Here is a 26,102-nt window from a genome sequence, read left to right on the forward strand (position 1 = left end):
AAAACTAATTATCTTTGAGATGCATATGATGCATCGCTCTGACGTCCTGCTAGTTATAATTTTATTTTGTTTCATGTGCATTAATCACACCAATATCCTATGCAGGTTAAAGGAATGAAATTGGCTGCAATCTTTGCAGTCCCTCAGGGATGATTTTCTACCCTGTTTGGTTTAGCATGCTCATAAGTGTGATTTGGTTTGTGAAAAAATATATGTAATGCCAGATATTTAAAAGTCAATGTCAGGACCCGCTACAGTGAGTCCACAAACAGGGCGATTGCATGGTTGAAAAAAAACACTTAACATATATTAAATCAGAGATGGGCTTATCCCAAAATGTTCCCTTTTCTCCACGGTATGGCAGTCTTAGAGTTGATATATATAACTTTGTGGGGAGAGGGTGCGGGGGAGCTTGCCACCCCCTGCAAAAAAAAGACATTTAAAGGAGAAGAGCAATATTTGTGATTAGCTCTTTTCTTGGCCTTTCAGTCTTTTTTTTCAGCTTGTCGGCACTTGGCATTTTGAATGTCAACATTTCAATAGTGAGACATTAATGTGAAATTAACTGAATGATGAGTGTTTCTATCTTCAAGATGAAGTAATATTAACAATGTTACACCACACCATATTCAAGTTATTAGGACTATTATACAGAAACAAATGCTGATGGAGTGCTAGGATTAGCTGGCTGGCATCTTGCAGAGAATTAGTCCTTGCAATGGTTTAGCCAATTAATAGGATGAAGGGTCTAATAAAATCTTCAAGAAAGTGTTAACGGAAGGCATCTCTGAATTGCAAGTGCACATGTAGCATAGGCAGGGGGAGCTCAGGAACCTTCTACTCCTCTAACTTCTAAATCTCAAATTCACTGTATATTTCTTCAGCCCTGTCTTGACCCTACCACCCTCCCTCTGGCTTTCTGACCCATTCATCCCGTCTTGACTTGTTCTAGCCTACCACAGTACATCATCTATGGTATTTTTTTCTTCTGTGCCTACTTCCCATTTCTGCTAGCTGGTCGGCATGCAATAAGCCTGGAAGCCTTGTTGTATAATGCTAGGTATGGTTTCTTACTTTCCATACCTGTAGCTCTAATGGAATCTGTACACTCCTCTGACTTAATACCTTCTTACACTAAACTCTACTACTTTCTCTTCTCCCATGCAGCACTCTTGTGACAAGACCAATCCACTTCCCTCACTTTCCAAAAAGAGGATCCAACATTATCTGATTTTTTTCTCTCTCAACTATCTGGATCCTTCAACACCGGAGCAGCTACTTAAACCCTGGCCAGAAGGGATGCAAGCAGGTTAATTAGTGCATGGGATAGTGGCTTTGAGCTGCGCATGAGCTGTTTCTTGTAGTCCTGAGAATAACACTTGACTTCTTCCACCTCCATTTGCTTACAGTGTTACTATGAGCAAGTCACTTAAGCAGCCAGTGCTCCTGGGTCACCCCTGAAAAAGGACACTCGTGTCCAGTACACTTACCCAGTTAACACATGTATAAAATAAAATCCTTCCTTCCATGCCATGCAACTGGAGTCTTGTTGTGTGATTTATTTAGTTATTTATTTATTTTACAGTTTAGGAGTTATATGCTAAATGTGCCTTAATGCAACAGAGAACAGTTTCTTAAAGCTCAAGTTCTGAGGCAAGTTTGTATTCTGATGCCGTTGCACTCTCGCAGAAGGCTCATGATCTAAAACAAACGTCTGCTTTATTTAGAATAACTGAATTTTTTTAATTGGCAAATGTGTTGCTTCCTCTTTGCAAATCAAAGGAGAAGGAAAGCAATGCTAAACAGCAGTACTGAAATAATTCCCCTGTGTACTTGGCATATACTGATAAAACAGTTTTCTCTCTCTCTCTCTCTCTCTCTCTCTCTCTCTCTCTCTCTACCTGAGTAATTCAGCATTACACTTGAAGCATTTCCTTTGCAAAAAACATTGTTTGCAGAAAATGTACTCATATCAGTAGCAAAATACATTTTCCTTAAAGTGTTTATGTCCCAGTTTGCACACAGAATACTGAATGCCTACTGCTAGTCCTTCACACGCACAAACTACAACACTTCTAAACCTCCGAGGTACAGAATACCTGAAGAGCTGTTCGTAATACTATATGTGTAATGAAAAATACATCAACATACATAACATGCATTTATCTGAAAACCACCTTTACATTAAAAAACATCCCAAAAAGATGATTTATGGAATAAGGACTGTAACTGTACAACACAACTGTCATGTGTATAAAGATACATAAGCATCAGCAAGAGTCAGTTCTACATTCCTGTGTTTGATTTCTGTGTTGCAAATACATCTGTATCTATATCTGTATCTATATCTATCTATATATTATTAACTTTTCAGACAGATGTACCCAGATAATTCTTGAAACACATTTTTCACACATGGATTTTAGTCATTTACCACAATAAATACAATTCTGGGAGAGTGATCTTTATGAACATTCCCTAGATGGAAATGGCTTCTTTCCTCTGAATTGGTTAATAAATATTTAGTACTTATTCCTTAGCCACTTAGCTATTAGATTTTTCAACTCTGTTCAGTTTACAGTAGCTCCCATTCAAAACCCTTCAGATAGTCAGAGCTGCCCGAACCTAAAATGAGCAGAACATCTGTCTATTGTTTTTCTTTTCTGCCCGTTCAGCTAGCCTTCTGTGGCCTTTCCTTTCACCCTAATTTTTTTATACAAAAAACAAAAACTATTCCCACTGGTAGATTTTGCCAGTTCTGCTTCTTCTGGTAGGCTGCTCCCTCAGTGTAATTCACTTCATTAGTTCATAGGTCAATGCTAGGCTAACTGCTTTTACAGGCCATTTTAAGCCCAGCCATTTATCCCATCTGGTGCTTAAAATTAACCTATCCTGTTGGAGCTTAGATTCACATACCCCTTTGCACAATCTATATTATCTAAATTTAGAAATTACTCTAGTGGTGATTGCTAGAACAAAACAGTTATATGAAGGGGCCCATGCACTAGGATAAAGCACTTAGAAGTTGCTATTAGTAGTTCGGGGGCAACAGTACTAATTGTATTCAGTTGACCCCCAGGCAAACACTTACTTTAACAAAGACCTGTCTATATCACAGTTTTTCTCCCCATCTTCAAATGTTTCAGCCTAAATGTATTAATTGGCCCAATGGACTATCCTGGTAAACCAACTGCAAATAAATAAATAAATAAATAAATAAATAAATAAATAAATAGGGGTAAATTTCATATTTCCCATCCATTAAATCAAGTTATGCTTGAGTGTGCTCCAGATCAGTTGTATCTTCTGCAAGGTATGTTTCCCTTCAAACCATTCTGTTAATGTTTCAGAAGAGGTTTAATTCCCTGGATTGTGTATTTCTGACACCATTTGACTTTCAGATGTGAAGAAAGTCCATCAGTAAGGGGTCAGAAGATGCCTTGTATACCAGGCACAGGTCACCTGTTGGCAGTCTGTAAGGCAATGAATGTAGTGATAGGGCTAAGATATATTGTTTATGCCTTGTGTCCTTTCAGTAAGGTATCTCTGCAGACTTTCCAGTTGTTGTATGTGCCTGGAGAGGAACATGCCAAAAGGGGCATTATACTCAACGATAGTAAAGAGAGAAAATAAAATGCTTGGATCTACAATAAATGGATATTTTCCACACTTGTTTTCTCACACCATTTTGTGCTTCACTCTCTTGTCCTGGGACATTTTCCTTCATTTGAAACAGACCCACTGCCTGTGGCTTACTTCTACAATTATTTTCTGCATGTGTGTTTTCTGGTATATTCTGTTGTTGTCCTTTGTATTTGTACCCACTGACTTAGTTAGGACTAAAAAGGGTTCACTAGGACCAACCCACATACCATGTAAATAAATGAATGCAAATATAAGCTTAGATCCCTCCCATAAAATTAAAGTAGACCTGGGTTGTGAGATGAAATTAAAGTAATAATGCCAAAAAGCTATTAAAGTCCATCATGCCAGTCTGTCGCCTTTATGTGAATTATTTCAAAATTGTGTATTTTAATACATTTTTTATGTTTATTCATTTATTTATGTTAAAGGTTAGCATGCTTAGTCTTAACTGAACATTTTCATTCATGCCCCAATCATGATATAAACTGAAATGCAGGACAAAGCTAAAATGTGATGAGCGGCATAGATAGGTTTGTAGTTACATAAGTGTAATATTTCTAAACATTAAGGTTTAATATTAATGACACAGAGGAACAATAACAGATATTTCCCATTTCTGCATCTTAAAATGGACTACTTTTGCAGCAATTAAATTATTAAATGGAGCATTTACAGTGCACTTTGTGCTAAATGTACTAATGCTTGACTGCAAATTCTTTTTATTTTTGAATTTTTTTTGTTCTTCCTTCGGAGCTGGTCTGTTTATTCCCAAGGTCCCTAAAGTCCGCTGTTCCCTGGAGAGGAGATTATGGCTTCCCAGCAAAGTGCCCTATTGCTGCTGCCAAGGAGAATTTGTTTTTCTTTTGCTCTACCAACAAAAAACACTTTCAAGCATAGACTATCTAATGCCACAACCGGAGAATTCTGCAGACATCTGCCTGTACTTTGATGCTTTCCTATAAGTCAGTGATGTTTTGAATGCATAGCATAGATCTTGGTTCTAGTCCTGTACAATGTCTGTTTGTTTTAGGGACTAGGTTGTATTCCTTTATGGGAGAAACATACTACGGAACTGCAGTCCAGTTATGTGAATAGCCTTATTAACCTAAATGCTTCTAGTATTTGAATTTAGATCTGTTTGATTAACCTGTAATTAGGGGTGCAAATATGTGCCATAGTTCTGAGCCTTACATGACTTAGGTGACGTGCCAGTACAGTCTGAGCACACTGAGAAAGTGATGAAGACCCAAGTGTTGAACTGTGGTGTTTTCACTTTGACAAATTGACTACTCCAGGGCAGTAGTTTCAATTGCTAATTATTATGTAAGATCCTGTCTACAAATGACATATGTTTTCTCCCTTAAACTCATACTCTGTGTCCAGGGCACCAGTCTACAACCTCGTTAATCTATTTCCTTTAACATGCAGTTGGCAAAACATTACTAATATATTACCCATGGGCAGTGTAAAGAAGCCTTGCCTCTCCCAAACTACAAATCCCAGTTTTGAACTGTTATATGCAGTCTCTCCAGTAGCTTGAAAAGCAGTTGTTTCATAAGTAGCTGTGGCTCTGCTTTTATGCTTTGTGAAATTACTTAGTATATACAGCTGTGTAAGTGTGGGGGATACTCTACCAACAGCAGTTTTAACCATACAGTACTTGCAATGTACATATATGTGTATCTCAAATCAAAGCTACCATATAAGTCATACACAGGTGATGGGGTCAACACACTAAGAAAAATGTGACACCAACCAATACCTACACCAGGCTGGGAGCTGATGTCTGGTGACTGGGGCTTTTACTTATGCTTTACCGTGCAAACTGCTCAGTCAGCAAAAAGAACAAAACTGTAAGAACAGCGCCTGGTACAAAAACAGCAAGCTCATTTTTCCACTTACATCACAAACTTACCATATCAAACAGTTAGTAACTTGGATGTCCACACATGAAAACGATTCACTGACATGCAGAAAATCTCTCTTCATGTCAGCTTTTTCTTTCCTATCAATGTCCCCATGCTTTAGAGAACCTTCCAAGTACCTGAGTTCAGCCAGTCAGCTGAGATGAAAAAAGGCAAACCTAACATTTCAACATTCTAACCTGTTGTTTAGTCCAGCTACAAGTTTTGCAAGTAACTGTAGCTAGGTGGTCAGATTTGCATAGTAATTCCCATTTGCATGATGTGCAAGTAATGTTCTACAGCGCACGAGCATTTTAAAGCTGTGGTTTACATACATCATGTTAGCAGGCATGCAGTCAGCAGAACTCCTTCTTGCTGCCTTTCAGTATCTCTGAGGCTAAGCCAAACCACCCCTTGATATGCTGCAGTCTGCATACCGCCTACCAAAGGCTAAGCCACTCTGAACTTAGACCTCTTCTTAGAAATAAATGCTGCTTTCACAGCCTGATTTGTTAAAAACCATATGCAAATTAGTGGTCTTCATTTAGCTGTACGTTGTACTGTAACTAAGTTCTCTCTCGTAATGCTGTAAGGCTACTTGTGTTAGCTCATATCTGTTAATTCACTGGCTCATAATACACTCTCCTGGATACCTACCTGTTTCGCTCTCTCAGACTACTATTGCATGCAACATCAACACTTAAATACAGGTATCCTGCTTACATCTTGTTACTATTCTTATCTTTCCCTCAGAAAAATTATTTCCTAAACAGTGCATTATCTGTATTGCTCTCCCAACTCTAGAAAAATGAAACCTTTCCCCGACAGCCAGTCAACTAGTTCCAGTGCCCCACCATGACCAGTGATCCTTATGCCTCTCCTCTGCAAATTTCCTGCTCACTTGCCATCCCTTACTCTTAGAAGGTTTCATATTCCTTTCACACCTTCATATACTACATATTAAAGCCTTGGTATCATTCCTCTTTCTCTTCCTCTTAAAGCCTTGGTATCACTCCTCTTCCTCTTAAAGTCTCAGTATCACTCCTGTTCCTCTCCCTTTTAAAGCCTCGGTATCATTCCTCTTTCACTTCCTCTTCAAGCCTCAGTATCACTCCTCTTCCTCTCCCTTTTAAAGCCTCGGTATCATTCCTCTTTCACTTCCTCTTCAAGCCACAGTATCACTCCTCTTCCTCTCCCTTTTAAAGCCTCGGTATCATTCCTCTTTCACTTCCTCTTCAAGCCTCAGTATCACTCCTCTTCCTCTCCCTTTTAAAGCCTCGGTACCATTCCTCTTCCTCTTCTTCTTCCTTTTAAAGCCTCATTATCACTCCTCCACCTCTTCCTCTTAAAGCCTCATTATCCCTTTTCTTCCCCCTATCGCTTACCTTTCTATTCATGTTCTATACACTTCCTCCAGGTTGAAGGCTTTCTTGCTCTAAACAGCTTCCCTTCAGATTCTCTTACAATGTATGTCTTGTCCTTTTGCTGTACTCTTGGGGAATCTTTCATAATGTATTGTTAAGATGACAAATTAAAGTAACTGCCAAATTAAAACTTGGTATTTTGGTTCACCTGCTTTCTTTTCCCTTTAGGAACACTTTAAAAAGTCAAGGTACTTTAGTACTCTGGTGAAACTTTTGGAAAAGGTGATACATACATCCATAAATGGCAGGCATACGTATGCATTCAGACTACCAGATACAGTACTGGAACTATAACACACCTTTGAAAAAATCCTCAACGAATGCCCTTAGGTGTGCTGCCTTATTTAAACAAGTTTAAAACTCATTTACCTTTTCTTTCAAATACTTTACTAACAGGATATTCAACACAAAGACAATATTCCATTATTATTCCTTCAAAAAGGCACGGCATATCTATGTCTCATCCTGACTGAAAACAAAGCCTGCATACACTGTATTAACATTATTTAATTTGTAACACATCAGATTTAACACTGCGGTCCATCCAGCTTCACAGGTCCCTGTACACACTACCATGTGATGCAGCTTACATCCATTGTGACTTTTTCCCCTCTCTGTCCCACCCTTCCTGTAACCTTGTCTACATCCTCAGTTTGTGAGAGATACATGTCTGTGAAATGTGACCTAGTGATACATATCTGTCACAACTTACCTGGTGCAGTTGATGAGATGTAACGCTGTACCCAAATGGCCTGTTTTGACTATATGCATACTATTTTAATCTCTGTATACTACTGCTCAGCCTCAGTGAATATCAACGTCCTTGTAACAGTTTCATTGTAGAGCACCTCTCTAAGTCTCCTCTATACTAATTCAACTGACCTGTTAGCACAGTGTAAAAAACAAATGAGAGGAACTTGCACACTGCTAGGTTTCAGCTAACACCCCTCACATTTGATAAATATAACAATATTTCATTACAACAGCCAGGAAGTTTGTACTTATATATACTGGTAACATTCTGAAAGTGTTTTCAAATCAGCATTGCTGATAAGCAGAATATCCTTTCATCAACATAGAAGATGGCCAGCAGATATGTTCTTCTCCTTTCCAAGGTGATTTATTGTATGAGCAGAGTGTACGGCAAACTAACAATGCTTCCTTCAGTCAAGTGCAACCAGTCATGTGTTTGGTATGTCAAAAGGAACCCTGTTACTTACTGTTCTACTGGAAAAGTTTTTATTTAAAAAAAAAGAATAACTTTTTGGCTGTATCAACATGGTGAGTAATGTACTGTCAGAGCAATCTACTCTTTGTTTAAATGCTTATATTGGGGTATTCAGCTGTGGTCACTAGCTGAGCAGTGTAGACTAGACTTCCTTATCCTCAGCAGCAACTTCCAGGTCATTTTGCAGACCTACAGGTATTCCCATGCAGATTGAGGTACACAGTCCTTCCAGCATGGCCTGGATATGCTCTGAAGCCTTTTCCTTGCAGAGTGTAACTGGTGCACTTTAACACAAAGGAACAACAGCTGTACTCCAAGACAATCCTGGATTGCCAAATTCTTCACTGTATCAAAGAAAATGAGCTCATCTGCTCTGTGAAAATTCTTACGTCTACTGCTTGTACCTGTGATCTCATCCTTATAGTTATTAACAAAAGCTCATGTCCACAGGTAAGTACAGCAGCAATGACTTACCAGTAAACCCAGAATTTCATTCTATGACTGTTCACACCTCACTACCAAATTCTGGTATAGTGCCTTCAGTACTGCTTGTCAGTTTCCCAATCTGCTCTAGCATCACACTTGAACAAGGTCTCAAAATACTTAAATTCTTCACCTGATTAAGATGGTCTTCCTTCACCTGCAGAGAGCAATCCATGCTTTTCTATGGCACAGCCATGGCCTCTGATTTGCAAGCATACCCCTCAACCATTTACTCAATAATTAGGGACAAACCCAAAAATAAAGGAGTGAACAAAGACCCAAATATAGGGACAGCTTTAAAAATTATTCTTACAAACCTAAAAAAGTTGCTAGAATAACAAGTTTTGCATTAACATGCATTTTCTTAAAAATATGAGGTCTGAAATTCAAAGGCCCAACATTATTTAGTGACTGCACTCCTCAGTGACTTGCTGAAAACCATAGACTTTTTGGGGACAAACCAAAAACTTGGCAAAAATCTAGACATTCTGCAAAATTCTGGACAGTTGAGAAGCATGTTTACAAGTACTGATGTTCATCCCATCATCTTCGCATTCATCAGCCAACAATTTTAAAATATGCTGGCAATCAGTCATGTCATGCTAAGAGGAGAATATCATCTGAAAAACACCCTTGTGCCCCCAAAATGGATAGTCTCCCAATCATGGCCAGCCACAATATGTTGTTCACAAAAGTCATAAAAAGAAAGAGAGAGGAGAAACAAAATGTAGCCTTGGAGGGCTCCAAATCTAACCATGCATATATGACTTTATGCCAAGAATGCAGACGCAAGTCTAGCTCTTTAAATGCAGGGACAAAATGGCTCAGGGCAGAAGCTGTGGGAATCCATTCCATTGCTGAATGTCCCACAACACCTTCGTCATATGCCTTTCACAGGTCAATGAAGCATGTGTCGGCAGTACTGGCAAACACCTACTACCCCTAAAAAACTTTGCAATGGGAAAGAGGTAATCATTGCTCCACATGCAATATGGAAACGTATGTGCTTATACTGCTGGCACGGAAAACAAACGTGATAAATGAATACACACTAATTCTGATCTCCCATGTGTCTGTCATTTACAATACAGCATTGAGCATGATACTAGACAGGATGAGAACAGTTTATTGATAGAATTCCTTTACGGACTAGTTAGATTGTTAGCTCCTGTTGTTATTTGCTGGAAGACAGCAATCTAGCATAATCCATTACTTCAAACCAATTACTTAAGGCTTTAGTAGCACAGGCAATGGGTATTCTTAAAAAAAGGTCACTACTGTCATTTTTTTAAATAATTAGCATGTTTAGCCTGATAAAATAAATTTTAAAATTGAATGCTAAAGCATCTCCTAGGGTATTTGGACTCAAATTTTTTTATACCAAGGCAGTTTTGTTTCGATTCTTATTCTTGTACTTTGAATAGAACTTTTGTTTTTTATGCCCTAAACTGCATTAGTTGCTGTTTTCCTAGCTTCATAGCATACATGCTGCAAGGCTTTAAATCAGGGAACCATTTACTTATTTATTAATTCTGTTTGGTAAACAGAGTAGAGCACACCACTGATTGGAAGCTATGCTGTACACTGCTGTAATTGTCATTTATAAATGCTTCATCTTTACTGAGATGGCTTTAACAAAAAATTCATTAATATAACAGCGAATAAATGCAAAATTATGCTTAAAATATTGCAAGTGAGAATCTTTTCAGTATAATTGATAAAGTGACAGTTACAGTTAGAAGATGTTAAGCCATCACTTAGAAAACTATTATACCCAAAAATGTTTTTTCATATTTTTACCACTTGATATTGAGTCTAGCTGCTTTTGAGGCAAAATTCAACCCTGCAGGTATAAATGCTACATTATGAAAGAGGTCTTGCAAATAATCACACTGACATAGTAAGACAAAAAATGACAACTATGCCTTGAATAATTTTTAAAAATGTTTTGGTATTTCTTAGTCTGAGACAACTCACAAAACTATCACTCATTCCACCCTTTACACAAGAGTTTTATACCTTTTACAGAATGAGAGTCATAGCTTCATAGCCACTGTAATAACAGAATGAGCACACTCCAGGATATTGCCAATATTCTCTCAGCGAAACAACCATGTACCCCGTTGAGAAAGACCTTTATGGATTTAATGTAATTTGCTTCACAGCAAGAACAGTGTTAGAAATACTGAGGAAGGGATTGTTGCTGCATTTAACCAGCTATGCTATTCTATACAACACCAAAACAATCATCATCAAGCAGTCATCTTAAAAAAAGTCTTAGAGATGGATTGTTATTTATGCAAACTCAAATTCCACTGCTTTTCCTAAAAACCTCTGTCCATAAATTAACAATCTGCAAGCTGCGAGGGATCACGTTGCTAAGCAGAAGATGCAGGCATCACTCTTTGGAAAAAAAAAGCATCACCGAGAAGGCACTGCAGGATGTGAGCTGCAGGTAATCCCTCTGTCAATAAGCGGAACACACGTCTCCATACATTTGCTTCTACAAGACAGTCAGCTCTGGCTCACTCTGTGGCTGCTAACAGCTCTGTAGCCAGGATGCTGGTCTAGAGGAACTCAGATTCAAAGCATTTTCAATACTGCTGTTGTAAACAACTGCTGTTCTGTGGCAGCTGCCACACCCATTTTTGTTAGCAGTAAACAAAAATTATGGATTCATTATTCTAAGTTCTAAACCATTTCTTTCTGTTTAACAAATATTAGTCCCCCCCAATAATATTGCAAACTCTCAAAGAATAACATAGCAAGAGTATTTCCAGTATCTGGTGTTTCAAGAAACACACGTGCACAGACACATGCACACATGTGCACATACACACACACACACACACACACACACACACACACACACACACAAAAAACGAAGAACTCAAAACTACTTACTTGGCTCATGACAGAAGAGTTAATGTTGCATCAGCAGCAGTCTCCCTGGCAAATCCCAGCTGCCTCTCCCAGAATGGCCCCTCACTCAAGTTTACACTGATTGCATGTAGGGGAGCTTTTCCAAATAACAGGTTGTAACGTTTGCAACCCTTACATCAGCCATCTTCACTTGAGTCCAGTCACGATGCAAAGCACAACATCCTTCAGCATGGCATGGGGAAGAAGGTAGAAGTGGCAGCTTCCTGCTGTGTGTGTGTGTGTGTGTGTCTGTGTCTGTATGCGTGAGGCACTTAGAGTGCTTATGTTCGTTTTTCATTTGCCTAGATGGACTAAAATGTACACAATCTGAAGACTATCAGCTTGGAGAATAGCATTGCTAACAATGTAATGATTCTATGAGAACAAGTTTAAGTTCTGATAAAAACATGGACTGACTGGCTAAAATAGCATAATCCCATGAGATGCATGAATAGTGCGTGTAAGAGAGAGTACAGCGTTGAGTGACAGAGAGCTGCTGCAAAGTCAGCCTTTCCCAGGCAGCTCCGGTTAGGGCTTTGCTCTTAGCATTGCTCAGCCTAAACTGCACTGCCACTGTGAAGACGGCATTACATCACTGGGGATCTAACAATAGCAGCAGAGAAAAGGAAGACAAGCATGAAAAGCTGGGATGGGGGTGGGAGACAGCTGCACAGGAGTGTAGGTTTTGAAAGCAAGCAATAAATAATTTTCTTCCCTCAGCCCCAAATAAAGTAGTAACAAGTATAAGGAAAGACGTGCACATTCACAGGCAGAGGCACACAATCATGCACACACAAACACATAACTAGTGTCTCCACTTAGGGAAAATGGCACTAGAGGAACACATGCAATGCAGTGATCCCATACAATGGCCTTTTCCCCATGCACTTTATAGGACTGGCATGACTTCATTTCAGACAGACCACACATCAGAAGACAGCATGATCAGCAATGTGACTGCAAACAGAAAACAATTTCTTACAGAGTATATCAAGCGGTCCTTCTGTCTCAGTCCAGCTGTCAGTTTCCTCTTGTCACTTCCTGCCTTTCTCTGTTTCCCTCAGTGCAGAAATAGCTATCAGTACTAAGCAGGCAACCTACCATAAGTCCTGCTAATTAACAAAATTTCTTAGTAAGATTGACTAGAAAAATGATAAGACCTGGACCCTTTTTATGATAGTTATGCAGCTCCGGAATGTTCCCATAATGTACTCCATGAAAACAGTACATATTAAAACAACTTGGGAAAATAAAACTGACATTCCTGAACCTGGAAATTCAGCTCAGCAAGAAATTGCAGCATTAAGGAGAATAGAATTTTACATTCTTCAGTGGTATGCCTTCTGTATGAGGTTTGCATGTCCTCCCTGTGTAAACATTAGTTTTTCTGAGGGAGGGGGGGGGGTCCAATATACTGTCTTATACTAAAACCCTGATGTGAACTGGAGATGCTGAAAACTGCCACAAATAAGTGTGTGTGTGTGTGTGTGTGTGTGTGTGTGTGTGTGTGTGTGTGTGTGTGTGTGTGTGTGTGTGTGTGCGTTTATGCATGTGGTGTGTCTGTGTGGGTCCCCTACACATGATCGAAATTTTAAAACATCGACTTTCATATGGCCGATACCATATGATTGAAGTCTTAAAATTTCAAACGGTCTGAATGCAGATCTCTGTACAGCACGGAACGGAAAAATTTTCCTTTCCCTCACTGTAGTGCGATCACGGAGTTGGTATATTTAAATAGCATGGGGCATGGAGGTGCAGTGGGGCTTGCCCCCCTGCAAAAACATTCAGGATTTTTTTTTTTTTCCCAGGTGTTCAAACTTTTGAAACATCAATCATATGGTCTCGGCCATATGAAAGTCGATGTTTTAAAAGTTCAATAATTTCTAGTAGTCCCGTCTGTGCACATGCCTTGTGTTGTGATGGACTAGTATCTCATCCAGGATTGGTTCTCACCTTGCTACCACTGCTTTCTGGAATATGGTCCAGCCATCTCTGACCCTTAAATGGATAAAGCAGGTATTGAAAATGGGTGGATTTATGGAATCATTCCAAAATGTAAGGTTGCAGATAGCAGCACCAGGAAGGGAAATCAGTTGTACAATCTCTACTGCAGTTGGTCTTGGATTCCATACGATCAATGCAGTTGTAAGGAAATATTCTATTTTTAACTAAAGCTGGCTGAATTAAAGCAGCATTAAATACATTTACTTTGATTGCCCATATCTTAACTCATAAGATGACCAAAGGATGACTATAATTTTGAAACAATACTTAAGAATCGCAAAGGAAAACAACATCACCTGTAATGTCTTAAGGGATCAGTGAAAATAATAGCCAGTGCTGGTCATAATACATATTCAGTAGTTAAACACCTACCTCTCAACCTGCAGGCATTGAAAATGGGAACAAAGGCACTTGAAAGGTAGACAGACACAGCCAAAATCTGGACATCTAATTAGCATAAGATTTGAATACCAAATTTCACTGTTTACAGTTCCAGTAGGAATTTGGAACACTACTCAGAAACACATTTAAAAAATGACAAAAAGTGACAAAAATGATGGAAAATATTAACACATTTTAAAAGACAGTGTAAAAAATAGACTTTAATGAAAAAGAACTGTAATGCAAATTATACCAAAGAAGGTAATTTATTTTTGCGAAACAGCAAGAAGAGCGCCAAGCCAGACTAGTGGACACAGACTTGATTCGAAAAATTATTTCTTTATTGCAAGGTACAAAACAGATAAGCGCTTTCATCTTAAGAAGACTTCATCAGATACAATTCATAGAAAACAAGCAGTTTAAATATCCTTTAATTAAGTCACATGACAGATGAGCCCCTCCGTTAAACTACATGACCAAAAATCCCCACCATTAACATTCATAAAATCATTGATATAATGCTTAGGTGAAAGGTGCACATAATTTAAATCTAAAATCTTTGAATTTAATATAAAAAAACTGTATATTTACTTTGTAAAAAGTGTGCATTAAAAAAAGATAACAGTGAACCATTATTTTATGTTAAAATAGTCTCCGCCAGTCAGCGAGTCTGTGCTTTTAGTTTCAATAGGCTCACAATGGGGGTGTATTCATTGAGGCCAGGGTATCTGCAGGCATTACATTATAACTGCCAATACAATTCTCTTCTTTCTAGCCACAATGACCAAGGTCTGCCACTGTTGTTCCTACCCACTTGCTTAAGAATGGTAAACTTAAATTTGTGTTCAGGAAAACTTTTCAAATGTTTAAAAAGAGTATTGGTTACTTTCCTTCCTAATTTCATAAATGTGGTTGTATATACGTTCTTTTAACTTATACTCCATTTTCCCAATGTAAAAGGCAGGGTACAAGTCACACAGTGCAACATAAACTACTCCCTTGCTCTCACAATTAAATTTACCTTTTATAAAATGATTTGTGTTTATTAATCTGAAAATTCTCTCCCACTTTTATATACTTGCAACAATTGCAGTGTCCGCATGTAGACATGCGGAAGTGTTCAGAGTGTTTATTATTTTTTTCTCTTTCAAAAATGTTCTTGACACAGTTACCCCTAAACTATATGAGATTTTTCCCAAACTTCTCCTTTAATATGCCCCAGTATATAGGAGCACATTTATGAAATTAGGAAGGAAAAAGTAACCAACCCTCTGGCTGACTGGCTGAGATTATTTTAACATAAAAGAGTGGTTCACCCTTATCTTTTTAATGCATACTTTCTAAAAAGTAAATATATACTTTTTTATTAAATTCAAGATTTTAGATTTAAATTATGTGTGACTTTCACCTTTGCACTATATCAATGATTTTATGAACATTTACGGTGGGGATTTTTGGTCATGTAGTTTAATGGACGGGGCTCTTCAGTCATGTGACTTAAGTAAAGAATATTTAAACTGCTTGTTTTCTATGAATTTTACCTCATGAAGTCTTCTTAAGATGAAAGTGCTTATCTGTTTTGTACTTTGGACTAGTGAAATAATTTTATGAATCAGATCTGTGTCCGTTAGTCTGGCTTGGAGCTCTTCTTGCTGTTTTGGGAGTTTATGTTTTTCATTTTTGTTTTTATTCTCTGGAGTTCATGTACCTTTGCTTCAGAAAAAGGAGTTGTAAGATATGCATCCTCTTTGTTAATATTATAGTTGTTAGTAATATGTTGGACATGTAGTGTGGTTTTCTGTGTACTAGGTAGCTACAAAAATCACATGTGATGAGGGGGATTCAGAAAAATTGTGTGAAGAGGTAAATCAAGCCTAAAAATAGGGACATACCTGCAAAAACAGAGATATCCTGGACAAGGATAAATCAGGCCTGAAAATAGGAACATTCCTCCAAAACATGGACAGTTGAAAGGTCTAGTTAGGCAGCCATTGTAGATGAAAGAATATTCCATATTCTACCAGGCGTATTGAAAAATAATTTCACTACACTAAAATAAGACAGACTGGAGCACTTTACAGTCCTTTATAGACGTGACTGTGAAATTTCTGCAAAAAAGGTATCCTTTTTGACAGGAAGAGATCTGTGGGGCATCATATAATAAGCAAACTGCTTGCACAGTGTCATGATGAGACCACTTGAACACTCCATATGTATTAATATTACCTCCATGGTGGTGTACATCCACACCGTCCCAACGTCTGCATTTATAGACTCTAAACAGCCTAATCTACTGCACTGATGTCCATAAAACAGTGTCTCCAGTGGGTAACAAGACTTCATTGCGTTGTCAAGATTCAGACAGTTGTAGGTCATAACTGTTCAAACTCACATACTACTGCTCTTACAATGAGCAAATAAAAAAAAAAAAAAAAAACAGGATTTCATTCCATTGCATTATTGCACTATTAGAATGGACCATCCAGTATAAAGGAATATTATACAAGTAAACAAATGTAGTAATAAGGCAAAGATCTGAAATGGTATAACTGTATAATTAGGCATCGCTTTAAAACAGACATCAGATAAACCATAATTTCAAATATTCCATCATGGTATTCTGGTATTATAATTTAAGAGCCATCTTTGGTGGGCTCTTCCATGCACTAACCCTTACCTGTGGGTTTATTGTCTGTGGAATCTACTAATACAGCCTCCTACCTCAGCAGCTTTTCTTCCTGGGCCTCCCCTGAAAAGGGGCCCCTGTGCAGAATTTCCCAGTAACAAATGTCGATAAATACATATTTTAGCCTCATACTGTTTCTCCCCAGTGACAGCTTGGTGCAACATCTGCATAAAGTACAGAACATGCTGTGCTAGCATTGTCTTCAGGTCCTCCTGCCATGTTAGACCCGACAAGATTTCTCCACAAAGTTATTCAGTCTTCTGGCAAGTTAATTCTGTCTCAGTCCATTGTTCTTGTTGTTTACTATAACAATCTCTACTCCTATTATTTGTTTAATTATTCACTCATTTATTTATTAACCCAGTGAATGGGTTGGTGCAAAGAATTTGACCACAAGGCAGTCACAGCAAAAATACATAAACATACAATGGTAGACAGAACCAAACAGTAGTATAACTGAAGTATCAGGTATACTGACTGATAAAAATACAATAGCAAACAAAAAGCACATAAAATTAGGTCCAATATCTATACAATATGAAGTAATTTGAACAAACTCATAAATTGGAGAAAGTACTATATTTTCTAAAGTAACATATCTTACTACCTGTGCGTGTGTCTATGTGCATGTATTCACACATACATAAAACTTTTTTCAGGTTGTGTGCAAACAGCCAAGGAACCTTCATGTATTCCCAAGCTAATATTTATGTAGGAGTCAGTAAAATAAAAACTGTCCCTTTAAACTGATGACAAATTTGGGGCTAACATTTCTTTCTCTGAAATCACCTTGTCTTCATGTTTACTTACTTAAATAGCAAAGCATCCCCATTTAATAAAAGCCTTTACCTGTAGGGGAGTAGGAACAAAACTAAGGTTAGAAAAAATATATGTTGCTTTTCTGTGACCTTTTCCACCTGTGCCTTTATGAAAGCAGATGTCACTCAAAACATCTATTCCTGAAGTGCACTATAATGGAGTTTGGCAAATGGCTAAAGGACATATTTCAGATACAATTCAGGATGTAAGCCACTCTGGATTCAAGAATATTTCAGATACCTGAAGGAGAATAAAATGTGGTCATAACCTCAAACTGAGGAATAAAGAACCCAAAAAAGCAAGTTCTGACTGCCGCAATAAATGCTGTCCATTTAACCATCAGTATATCTATATCTCTATATATCTCTATCTATATATATAAAATCTAAATACTCAAGCCGCGGTGGTGCAACGGTTAATGATGTCACCTCACAGCAAGAGGTTCTCCTGTTCAATTCTCGGCTGGAGCGCCTTCTGTGTGGAGTCTGCATGTCCTCCCCGTGGTCGATTGACGTTAAAAGACACGCAGGTAGGTGCGAGCGTGAATGGGCGTGCCTTATTTGAAGGTTGAGCATTGGACTGGCAACCCAGCACCGTAAAAATTCACTGCCAATCATGAGCGGACTGGACATGTGGCGACCCCTAACCGGGAAAAGCCGAAAGACTTTATATATAAAATCTAAATAACATGATATTGACAGCAAAAATATCTCAACTCAAAAACATCTACAAAATACAGACAAAATTGAAGTCAAACTATGGAATGGTTTATGCCCTTTCACCACTGTTGCATGACTTTGGAGTTCGTATATATAAAAAGCAGGGGGGTGGGGGGTGCGATACTCCCATGAGGGGGTAAAGGGGGACATGCTCCCTGCAAAAGCACTGGTTTTGGATGTGGTTAAATTTTGTCACTATTTTGTGTATAAATGTTTTTGAGTTGAGATAATTTTTTTTCTGTCTCTATCTTTGCTGTCAATATTATGCAGGTTAGATCATTTTAAGTAATTATATATATATATATATATATATATATATATATATATATATTAGATTTATATATATATATATATATATATATATATATATATATACATACATATACATATACACGTGTGTGTGTGTGTGTGTGTGTGTAAGAGTACCAGGAATTAAGTTAGCTGTAATTAAAGTCTAAATCTATTTAGTCAACACAATTTGGTCCATTAAACAGAAGGCCAACAGGTGTGCAAAACTGCCACATTACCAGGGTTGCAGAATATGCCCTTCCCCTGTATTGTGCAAGCTTGGAGTTAGAATCTAATAGTAGCAGTGGGTACTGGGAGAGTATCCCCCAACATGAGCATGCAGGGAGGCTTGCCCACATAGAAAAAACAATGATTTTAACTTGCATGCCCTAAGGTTACCTCTTGGCTCATGCATTATGTGCTGATTCTTTTTTGTCAATCTTTTGTTGTCATCGTTAGCTATGTCAACATTTGGCTTCTTTTTTTTTTTCTTTGATAATTTTTAGTATACTCATATATATATATATATATATATATATATATATATATATATATATATACATGCATATGTGTGTGTGTGTGTGTATATATATATATATATATATATATATATATATATATATATATATATATATATATATATATGTAAATGTGTATATAACATAACATTTAATACTGGATTCAATTCACTGTCAGCAGTTTTTTTCATGGTATAGAAGGTCACTGGCTTACAAGAATTTTGGCTTGAGAGGAAGGATTTTTCTTATAAAGTATCCTACATGGATAGGCTAAAAGCCCTGTCCCTCTACTCCGTCTCTTACAGACTCCTCAGAAGTGATCTGTATCTGGCAATATGGAGCAATCCCTGAACCCACCTTGATGAAATTGCTGAATATCCACAAGTCAAACTCCAGTTGTGTGACCTGCACGCAAAACCTCAACTTGGTCTGCAACATCAATGCGACTTGGCTGGTGGGACAGATTTGTGTCCCAGGGACTCCCCCATCTGTGGAATTGACTTCCTCTCCATGTCAAGCAGGTACCTCATTATCCCTCTTTAAGAGGAACCTGGATGACTGGATGGGAAAAAAATAACATACCCCTGGGATACCACCTGTGTCCCTGCTGGACAGGGACATTGGGTGCTGACTTGTGGGAACATTGGCTAATTTATTGGCTAGGCTTATAAGGGTCTCAGGGTCAATAGCCTAGTAACTTACTATGATCCTATGATCCTATAAGATAACATCTCATACGTCTGAAAGGTATTGATGTGAATGCGTTCATTATTTTGGAAATAGGAAGGAGCACTTTGTTTGTGGTATTTGGTAAACGGTACTCTTTACACATCTGCTAACACTGTCAGGGAATACACATCTGCTCTACCCAGCCTGCCTTTCACAGTATTTCTCCACTTCAGACTACTACCTAGCTGCTCATTACACTCTATGATTCCTCCTTTCGTTACAAATATACAGGTTTATTTTATTTATAACACCTGTTTAAGCCTGTGTCATGTCCTTAGGGCATGATTCTGAGCATCTCTGTGAAATATGTGAAACAGCACTTCTTCACATTACTGAGTTCTCTTCCACCCATTTGACATTACAGCCCCCTAACACTGACAAAAGATGGCTTTATCATATCTAATTAAAAGGTATTTAACTTTTTTGCCTGTGTCTTGCACTACTGACTTGCAACCTGTGCAGCACATTAGCTGCTTACAATTCCTCAGCCTTTACATGAGGCCTCCAAAATGGCAGTGAATAAAGTATAGTCATGTCTTGGTTACCTGGTGTTACACTGTAACATTTGTATGACATTCCAAATTGTTTTGCATATCATGCTCTTACAGAATGACATACCAACAAAGGTCATTGTGCATATACCTGCAGAAGCTGTTACTACTTTCAAGACATTACATAGCACTGGAAGCTTTTTCAGGGAACTTTTTCTTTATTTGTTTCTCTGTGATTTCAGGGAAAGCTGTTTCTTCTGCATTGCAGAAGTATTTTTGTTAATACTGGCTCTGTTGTAGGACAACAGCCACACTATTAAGTATGTTACTCTTCTACCAGAACTTCAGACACTGACATATCAGAAGTGAGGTGATGATTTGCAGACCTCATCTCATGTAGGGCAGCTCCTTGTCACCTAGTCTATGCAACACTCTAGGAATTTAGACCTCTGTCTGAACAGTTTTCGTGTGTTATTTTTGTTTTTTTACATGTAACCTCATGTCAGCCATTTCACAAACTCTCAACCAGTTTTTGGTTTTGTTCTAAATTTCTGTGAGTTATACAAATTGCAAGATAAATTGATTAAGAAGACATGCGTAACTGCACTGAGTACAGCTATACCACAGAACAGAAAGGCATGTGACAGTCAAAATTGAATCTGTCAAGGATATTTTGAGTGGCACAAGTGTAATCATATTGAAACTACGGAACAATATGCCGAAGATGGGGCAAGGTGGGGTGGCTGGCCGACTAGTATATAGGTAAGTTATACATCATTGATGTTAATGGGCAGTGTTTAGGAACATATTGTGGTCCTCAGAAGGTTAGATGCACAATCCCTGGACATGTGACAGTGCAGTGAACATCATTTTATCCCCTCTGGTGACAAAGGATATTATAATTTAGAAGGAGTGGGATATGATCAGATATACTGCACACATGCTGAAGAATATGTGTGCAGCCTGCAGACCTCAGTAAGTGTCCATGATGCTCTTTGCACACGATTGCTGAGTGGTAAAGCAAGTGACATCAGGGGAAAATTTAAGACTGCCTCACTGCCTGTCCTGACAGTCCTTGGTTCTTCTTCTTCTGAAAGACAGAGGAGGTTACAAAAGGCTCAGATGTGTATTCCCTGAATCAAACCAAAAAAAAAAAAAGTTAGGGCATGTAACAGAGTGATGTCATTAAATACTTAGAAATATATTGCCAAATTCTGAGAGAAAGATTAAAGTTCATATGAACAAAATACCACACAGAAAGATGAAAGAAGAACGAAAGAGAGAATCACAACAAAAATGCAGAAAATAATGTTTCTAAAAGAAAAAAAGTCTTGGCGTATGTTGCAAGAAATGTTAAGGCTGTAGTGAAATCACTTTGTAGTTAAGGAAAAAATATGCTTAAATAAATTATAGCTGTTTCCCAAGGTACTGACTGGTAATTTAGGTGCCAGTGGAATCAGTCAGGGAAGGCATGATGTGACTATTAGCTTTTCACTCACAGTCCTAGTGGGAAATATAAGACATTAGTGCTAGTCCCCAGAATGGAGACTAGGGAACCAATAATTACAGGATGATACTTTTTGGATACGTACCTAATAGGCTATCTGTCCTACATGTGTGCAGTTGCACGCTACATCAGTGATGTGAAACACGGAACATATGTCAGCAAATTATGTTGAGGGGGGAAAAAGGTGATCACCTCTGTATGAACTGGCAAGAATAATGTCACCTACATGCCATCATCTACATTCTAAACAGGGGCACAAAGGGTGAATGTAGTGATATGGGGATGTATAGAGTAATGGTGGTAACAGGGTGATATGGAAATAGTGATAGAGTGATGGAAGTAAGTAGCACAGATGATATGGACTGGGGATAAAAAGAGCAAAAAAAAGCAGTGGCATTACCATATGGAGCAGTGATAGGGTTTGCCTGGTATTTTATAAATGCAGTTTTCACACCATCTTCTACCACTCTGGGTCAGAGTTGTAGGTCACAAGAGACCTCTTGCAATGTGATGTTCACTACATGTAAGGAGCATACGGTGGTAGTGCTGCGGTAGCGTTGTCGCCTCATAGCAAGACGTTGTCCCGTTCGACTCTCAGCTAGAGCATCTTCTGTGTGGAGGCATATGTGAATGGGGCGTGCCTTCGTTGAAGGTTGTGCGTCAGGGCTGGTAACCCAGTACGTAAAAATCCACTACCAATCATTAGCGGACCGGAGTTTCGCTGTGGCGACCCCTAAAAGCCGAAAGACACAAACAAACAAACAAACACTGTCTCAATGATGGAATGCCTGAAAACAGAATAAGTTCAAGTTAACGAATGTGCAATTTTCCTAAACCTTTAGACAGACACACCTCACAAAAACACAGTTCTGTACCTTCATTCAAAGAGGTCCACAATAATGTGAATCTTCAGCTATTGTTATTAGTATGTCAAAATTATTCAAGTGTGCTCTACAAATCTACACAATGCTGTGAAACTTCATTTTAAGTAGCTTTTCTCAAAATAAAGAGCAAGAACACAGTTGTTCATTTAACTGACTATACAATATTCAGTGCAAAAAAAAAACTGCACCCAGCATGTTATGCTGCATCATTACTGCATGTTAATGCTATTATTAAACAAAACTGCAACCTTATGTTGGGAATTGAAATTATGCTACAATGACTTTGAAGTTAGCATACGCAGTGGACACTATGTAGCCATCCAAGCCCCTTCTGAACACTTTAAACTGGCAATAAATCAGGAATGCATATGAAAACTCTCAGCACCTGTTCACTGAGTATTACTGAGATGCCTTAGGAATTTTTTTCTCACCCCTTTCCATATGGCCTGTGCCTTTAGAAGCACAATACTCCACACTCATTATAAGTGATGCAAATTATGGCCTATAACAGACATGGACAGCTGGTATACCCTTCTCAGTACTGCTGTCCCAGCTTTTAAAGGTCCAGTTTACTAGATATTGTGCAAACAAGACACTACAGGTACATCAAAGAAATCATGCACAGTAAATACATTAAGGCAGCTTCAAAGTACACTGAAGTCTTTTTTAAGTGCCTTATGTAGCAAAGCTCTACTACTCAGAATGCTACAATTGGATCTATATCACCAAAGTTACTTGGCGGAATGTTACAAATGGATCTCTACCACCAAAGTTACTTGTCAGAATGCTACAAATGGCTCTATACCACCAAAGTTACTTGTCGGAATGCTACAATTGGATCTATACCACCAAAGTTACTTGGCGGAATGTTACAAATGGATCTGTACCACCAAAGTTACTTGTCAGAATGCTACAAATGGATCTATACCACAAAATTTACTTGTCAGAATGCTACAATTGGATCTATACCACCAAAGTTACTTGGCGGAATGCTACAAATGGATCTGTACCACCAAAGTTACTTGTTGGAATGCTACAAATGGATCTATACCACCAATGTTACTTGTCGGAATGCTACAAATGGATCTATCCCACCAAAGTTACTTATCAGACAGCTACAAGTGGGTCTATACCACCAAAGTTACTTGTTGGAATGCTACAAATGGATATATACCACCAAGGTTACTTGCCGGAATGCTACAAGTGGATCTATACCACCAAAGTTACTTGTTGGAATGCTGCAAATGGATATATACCACCAAAGTTACTTGTCAGAATGTTATAAATGGATCTATGCCACCAAAGTGAATACTTAGTGAAACCACAGAAGAATATTCACTTTTTTCAATTTAGTCAGGATTCAAGTAGCAATTAGAGAAAATGTATCTAAATTCAGAAACATTGATGGACATTAACCTGTCCCTGTGGAACACAGGGATGAAGCCCTGACTGTGCCCTTGATGACCCATGTGGGATTAGTGGCATAATTGCTGGAGGAACCAAGCTGGGAGGATGGCAAAGAGTGCCTATTGCCATCTCACCCACCTCAGGGTGAGAAAAGTAACCTTGGCTCACTGCTGGGTGACACCTAACAGGAACACCAGATGTTATACCCGTAGGTAAGAGGCTATAGAGCACATGCTGTGGGGGAGTACTCTGCAGGCACCATGTCTATTGCAGACACCAGGAACAGTCACATGTGGCAGCACATATACTTCCTGCATGAGCAGGAATTTGGGGAGCTCAAGGGTCTCTCTCCACAAGGGTGAGTAGCTACATCTCTCCACTGGAAATGAAAGCTAGCCCATTCCCATCGCCCAAATTTCTTTAGATGGTCAGCAAATGGGCTGACTGGGATTCCAGGCAGAAACTAAGAGGTTGTAGGACTCTCACATGCCCAGAGATGCTTAGCTCTCACCCCTAACAGAATGAATGGGCCAAATGAGTATAGGTAGTGGATCCACTGGACAAGACCAAAAGAAGTAGAGACTGGGATGTATAAAATTTGTGGTTTTCTGGCAAAGCACTGGTGATTAAAGTTACTAAATAATGACTTACATTTGAGTTTCAGACTTCCTATCCTTTGGAAAATGTATGCGAACACAGTTCCAGATAGTCTAACAACTTTCAAAGTTTATAAGTACAATATTTAAAGTATGTCCCTCTTTTGGGCCTTTGCCTCCGTCCCCCCATTAGTTTAGACTTTTTTCAGATTTCTTGCACTAAGAGGTTAAGAGGTATGTATGACAATGACTGATATATAAACATTACTGCCAAAACGTATGCCTAGCTCTTTAAACCTTTGAACATTTCCTAGCTCTCTTCCATTTATCTTGCTTGTGGACATTTGTTTTTCAAAATATAAGTGATTGTGTGTTTATTTGTATGTTTTCTTTACAGAAAAAATATTCTATAAGTACAGTCTGTCTACCAGAAAACATTAGTATCATTTGGTTGTGATTTTTTTCCTTAAAAAAAGAATGTGCTTTTATGGAGACATGCTGTCCACAATGTTTTTGATATTAGAGAAGAAGCCTGGGGTACTGGAAGGTGAGCTTGGTGGCAAATGATTGTCTGTCTTTTTACAGGGAGTGATGGGAGACCAAGAAGCCAGCACCCAGTTGTGTGAGGGAGCTGTAATGCATATCTGAGAGCACACAGTTGTTGCATTTCAATGTGGTATCCCTGAACATGGAGTGGATGACAATAAAGAGATGAAACTGGCAGAAGTAGCAATTTAGTAAATTAAATTGCTTTCCTATACTAATTAAAATGTCAGAATAATATAAATTAATGTTCTGTAGCTTGAAAATGGTAGTATCAGAATGCAGTTCTTATATAACAAAATAGAATAAAAAATAGAAACACAACTATCTGTGTGTGGTTCTGATTTTTCAGTTGGATAATAACTGAAGAAATGCAGACTAGAAAATGTAATATAAGCAATAAAGAACAATAAAAATGGAGCACGTCAGCAGGCAGAAATCTGTGTACACACCAATCCCTGGCCCACAATTAGATCACAATTTTAAAGTAAGTGTTCAGCAATTAGGTCAGGTCAAGTTCGACTTAGTTGTGGTGGTAAACAGACATAGAAGCCCCCCCTCTTCCTCCATAAAACTTGACCTTTATCATAGGTTGTGGATAAAAGGGGTTTAAGATAAGCAGTTGACCTATCCAGTTAGCATATAAATTCAATTAAATTAAAACTCTGGTAATTAAGACAAGAAACTTGCTTTTTTTTACTTTGCCAACATAACCCTGTTTTTTAATTTCTCCAAATATTTTGGGTTTCTAATACCGTGATGGGAATGGACCCCATTCCCAAGTCAAAGTACGATTAAAGGTCATGAAATTAGTATTGTTTCACTCTTTGATGTCAGCCAAAAGTGCTCTTCGCAGCACCTGCAATGTGCCCACTAATGACTCTTTCTGTAATTCATATGGAGTTACATGTATTGGTAGCA

The 26,102-nt window shown here is 38.3% G+C and overlaps 1 protein-coding gene across 4 annotated transcripts in view; it reads right to left on the bottom strand.

Moving 5' to 3' along the window:
• RTKN (rhotekin) overlaps positions 1-26,102 on the bottom strand; it is a 1,021,076-nt gene that overhangs the window by 604,899 nt on the left and 390,075 nt on the right. The window contains exon 1 of one of the 4 annotated variants that reach the window (XM_044064017.1): positions 12,589-12,610. The exons of 2 other annotated variants lie outside the window; for them this stretch is intronic. Coding sequence is in view for 1 of the 2 variants with exons in the window: in XM_044064016.1 (XP_043919951.1) it covers positions 11,589-11,597 (9 nt within the window). In the remaining variant the exon portion in view is untranslated. Of the gene's footprint in view, positions 1-11,588; positions 12,416-12,588; positions 12,611-26,102 lie in introns of those variants that run through there. One more of the 4 variants, XM_044064016.1, reaches the window with a different exon arrangement.

This window comes from Protopterus annectens, chromosome 2.part2, assembly GCF_019279795.1.
Source record: "Protopterus annectens isolate FY-2018-M chromosome 2.part2, PAN1.0, whole genome shotgun sequence".
Taxonomy (NCBI): Eukaryota; Metazoa; Chordata; order Ceratodontiformes; family Protopteridae; genus Protopterus; species Protopterus annectens.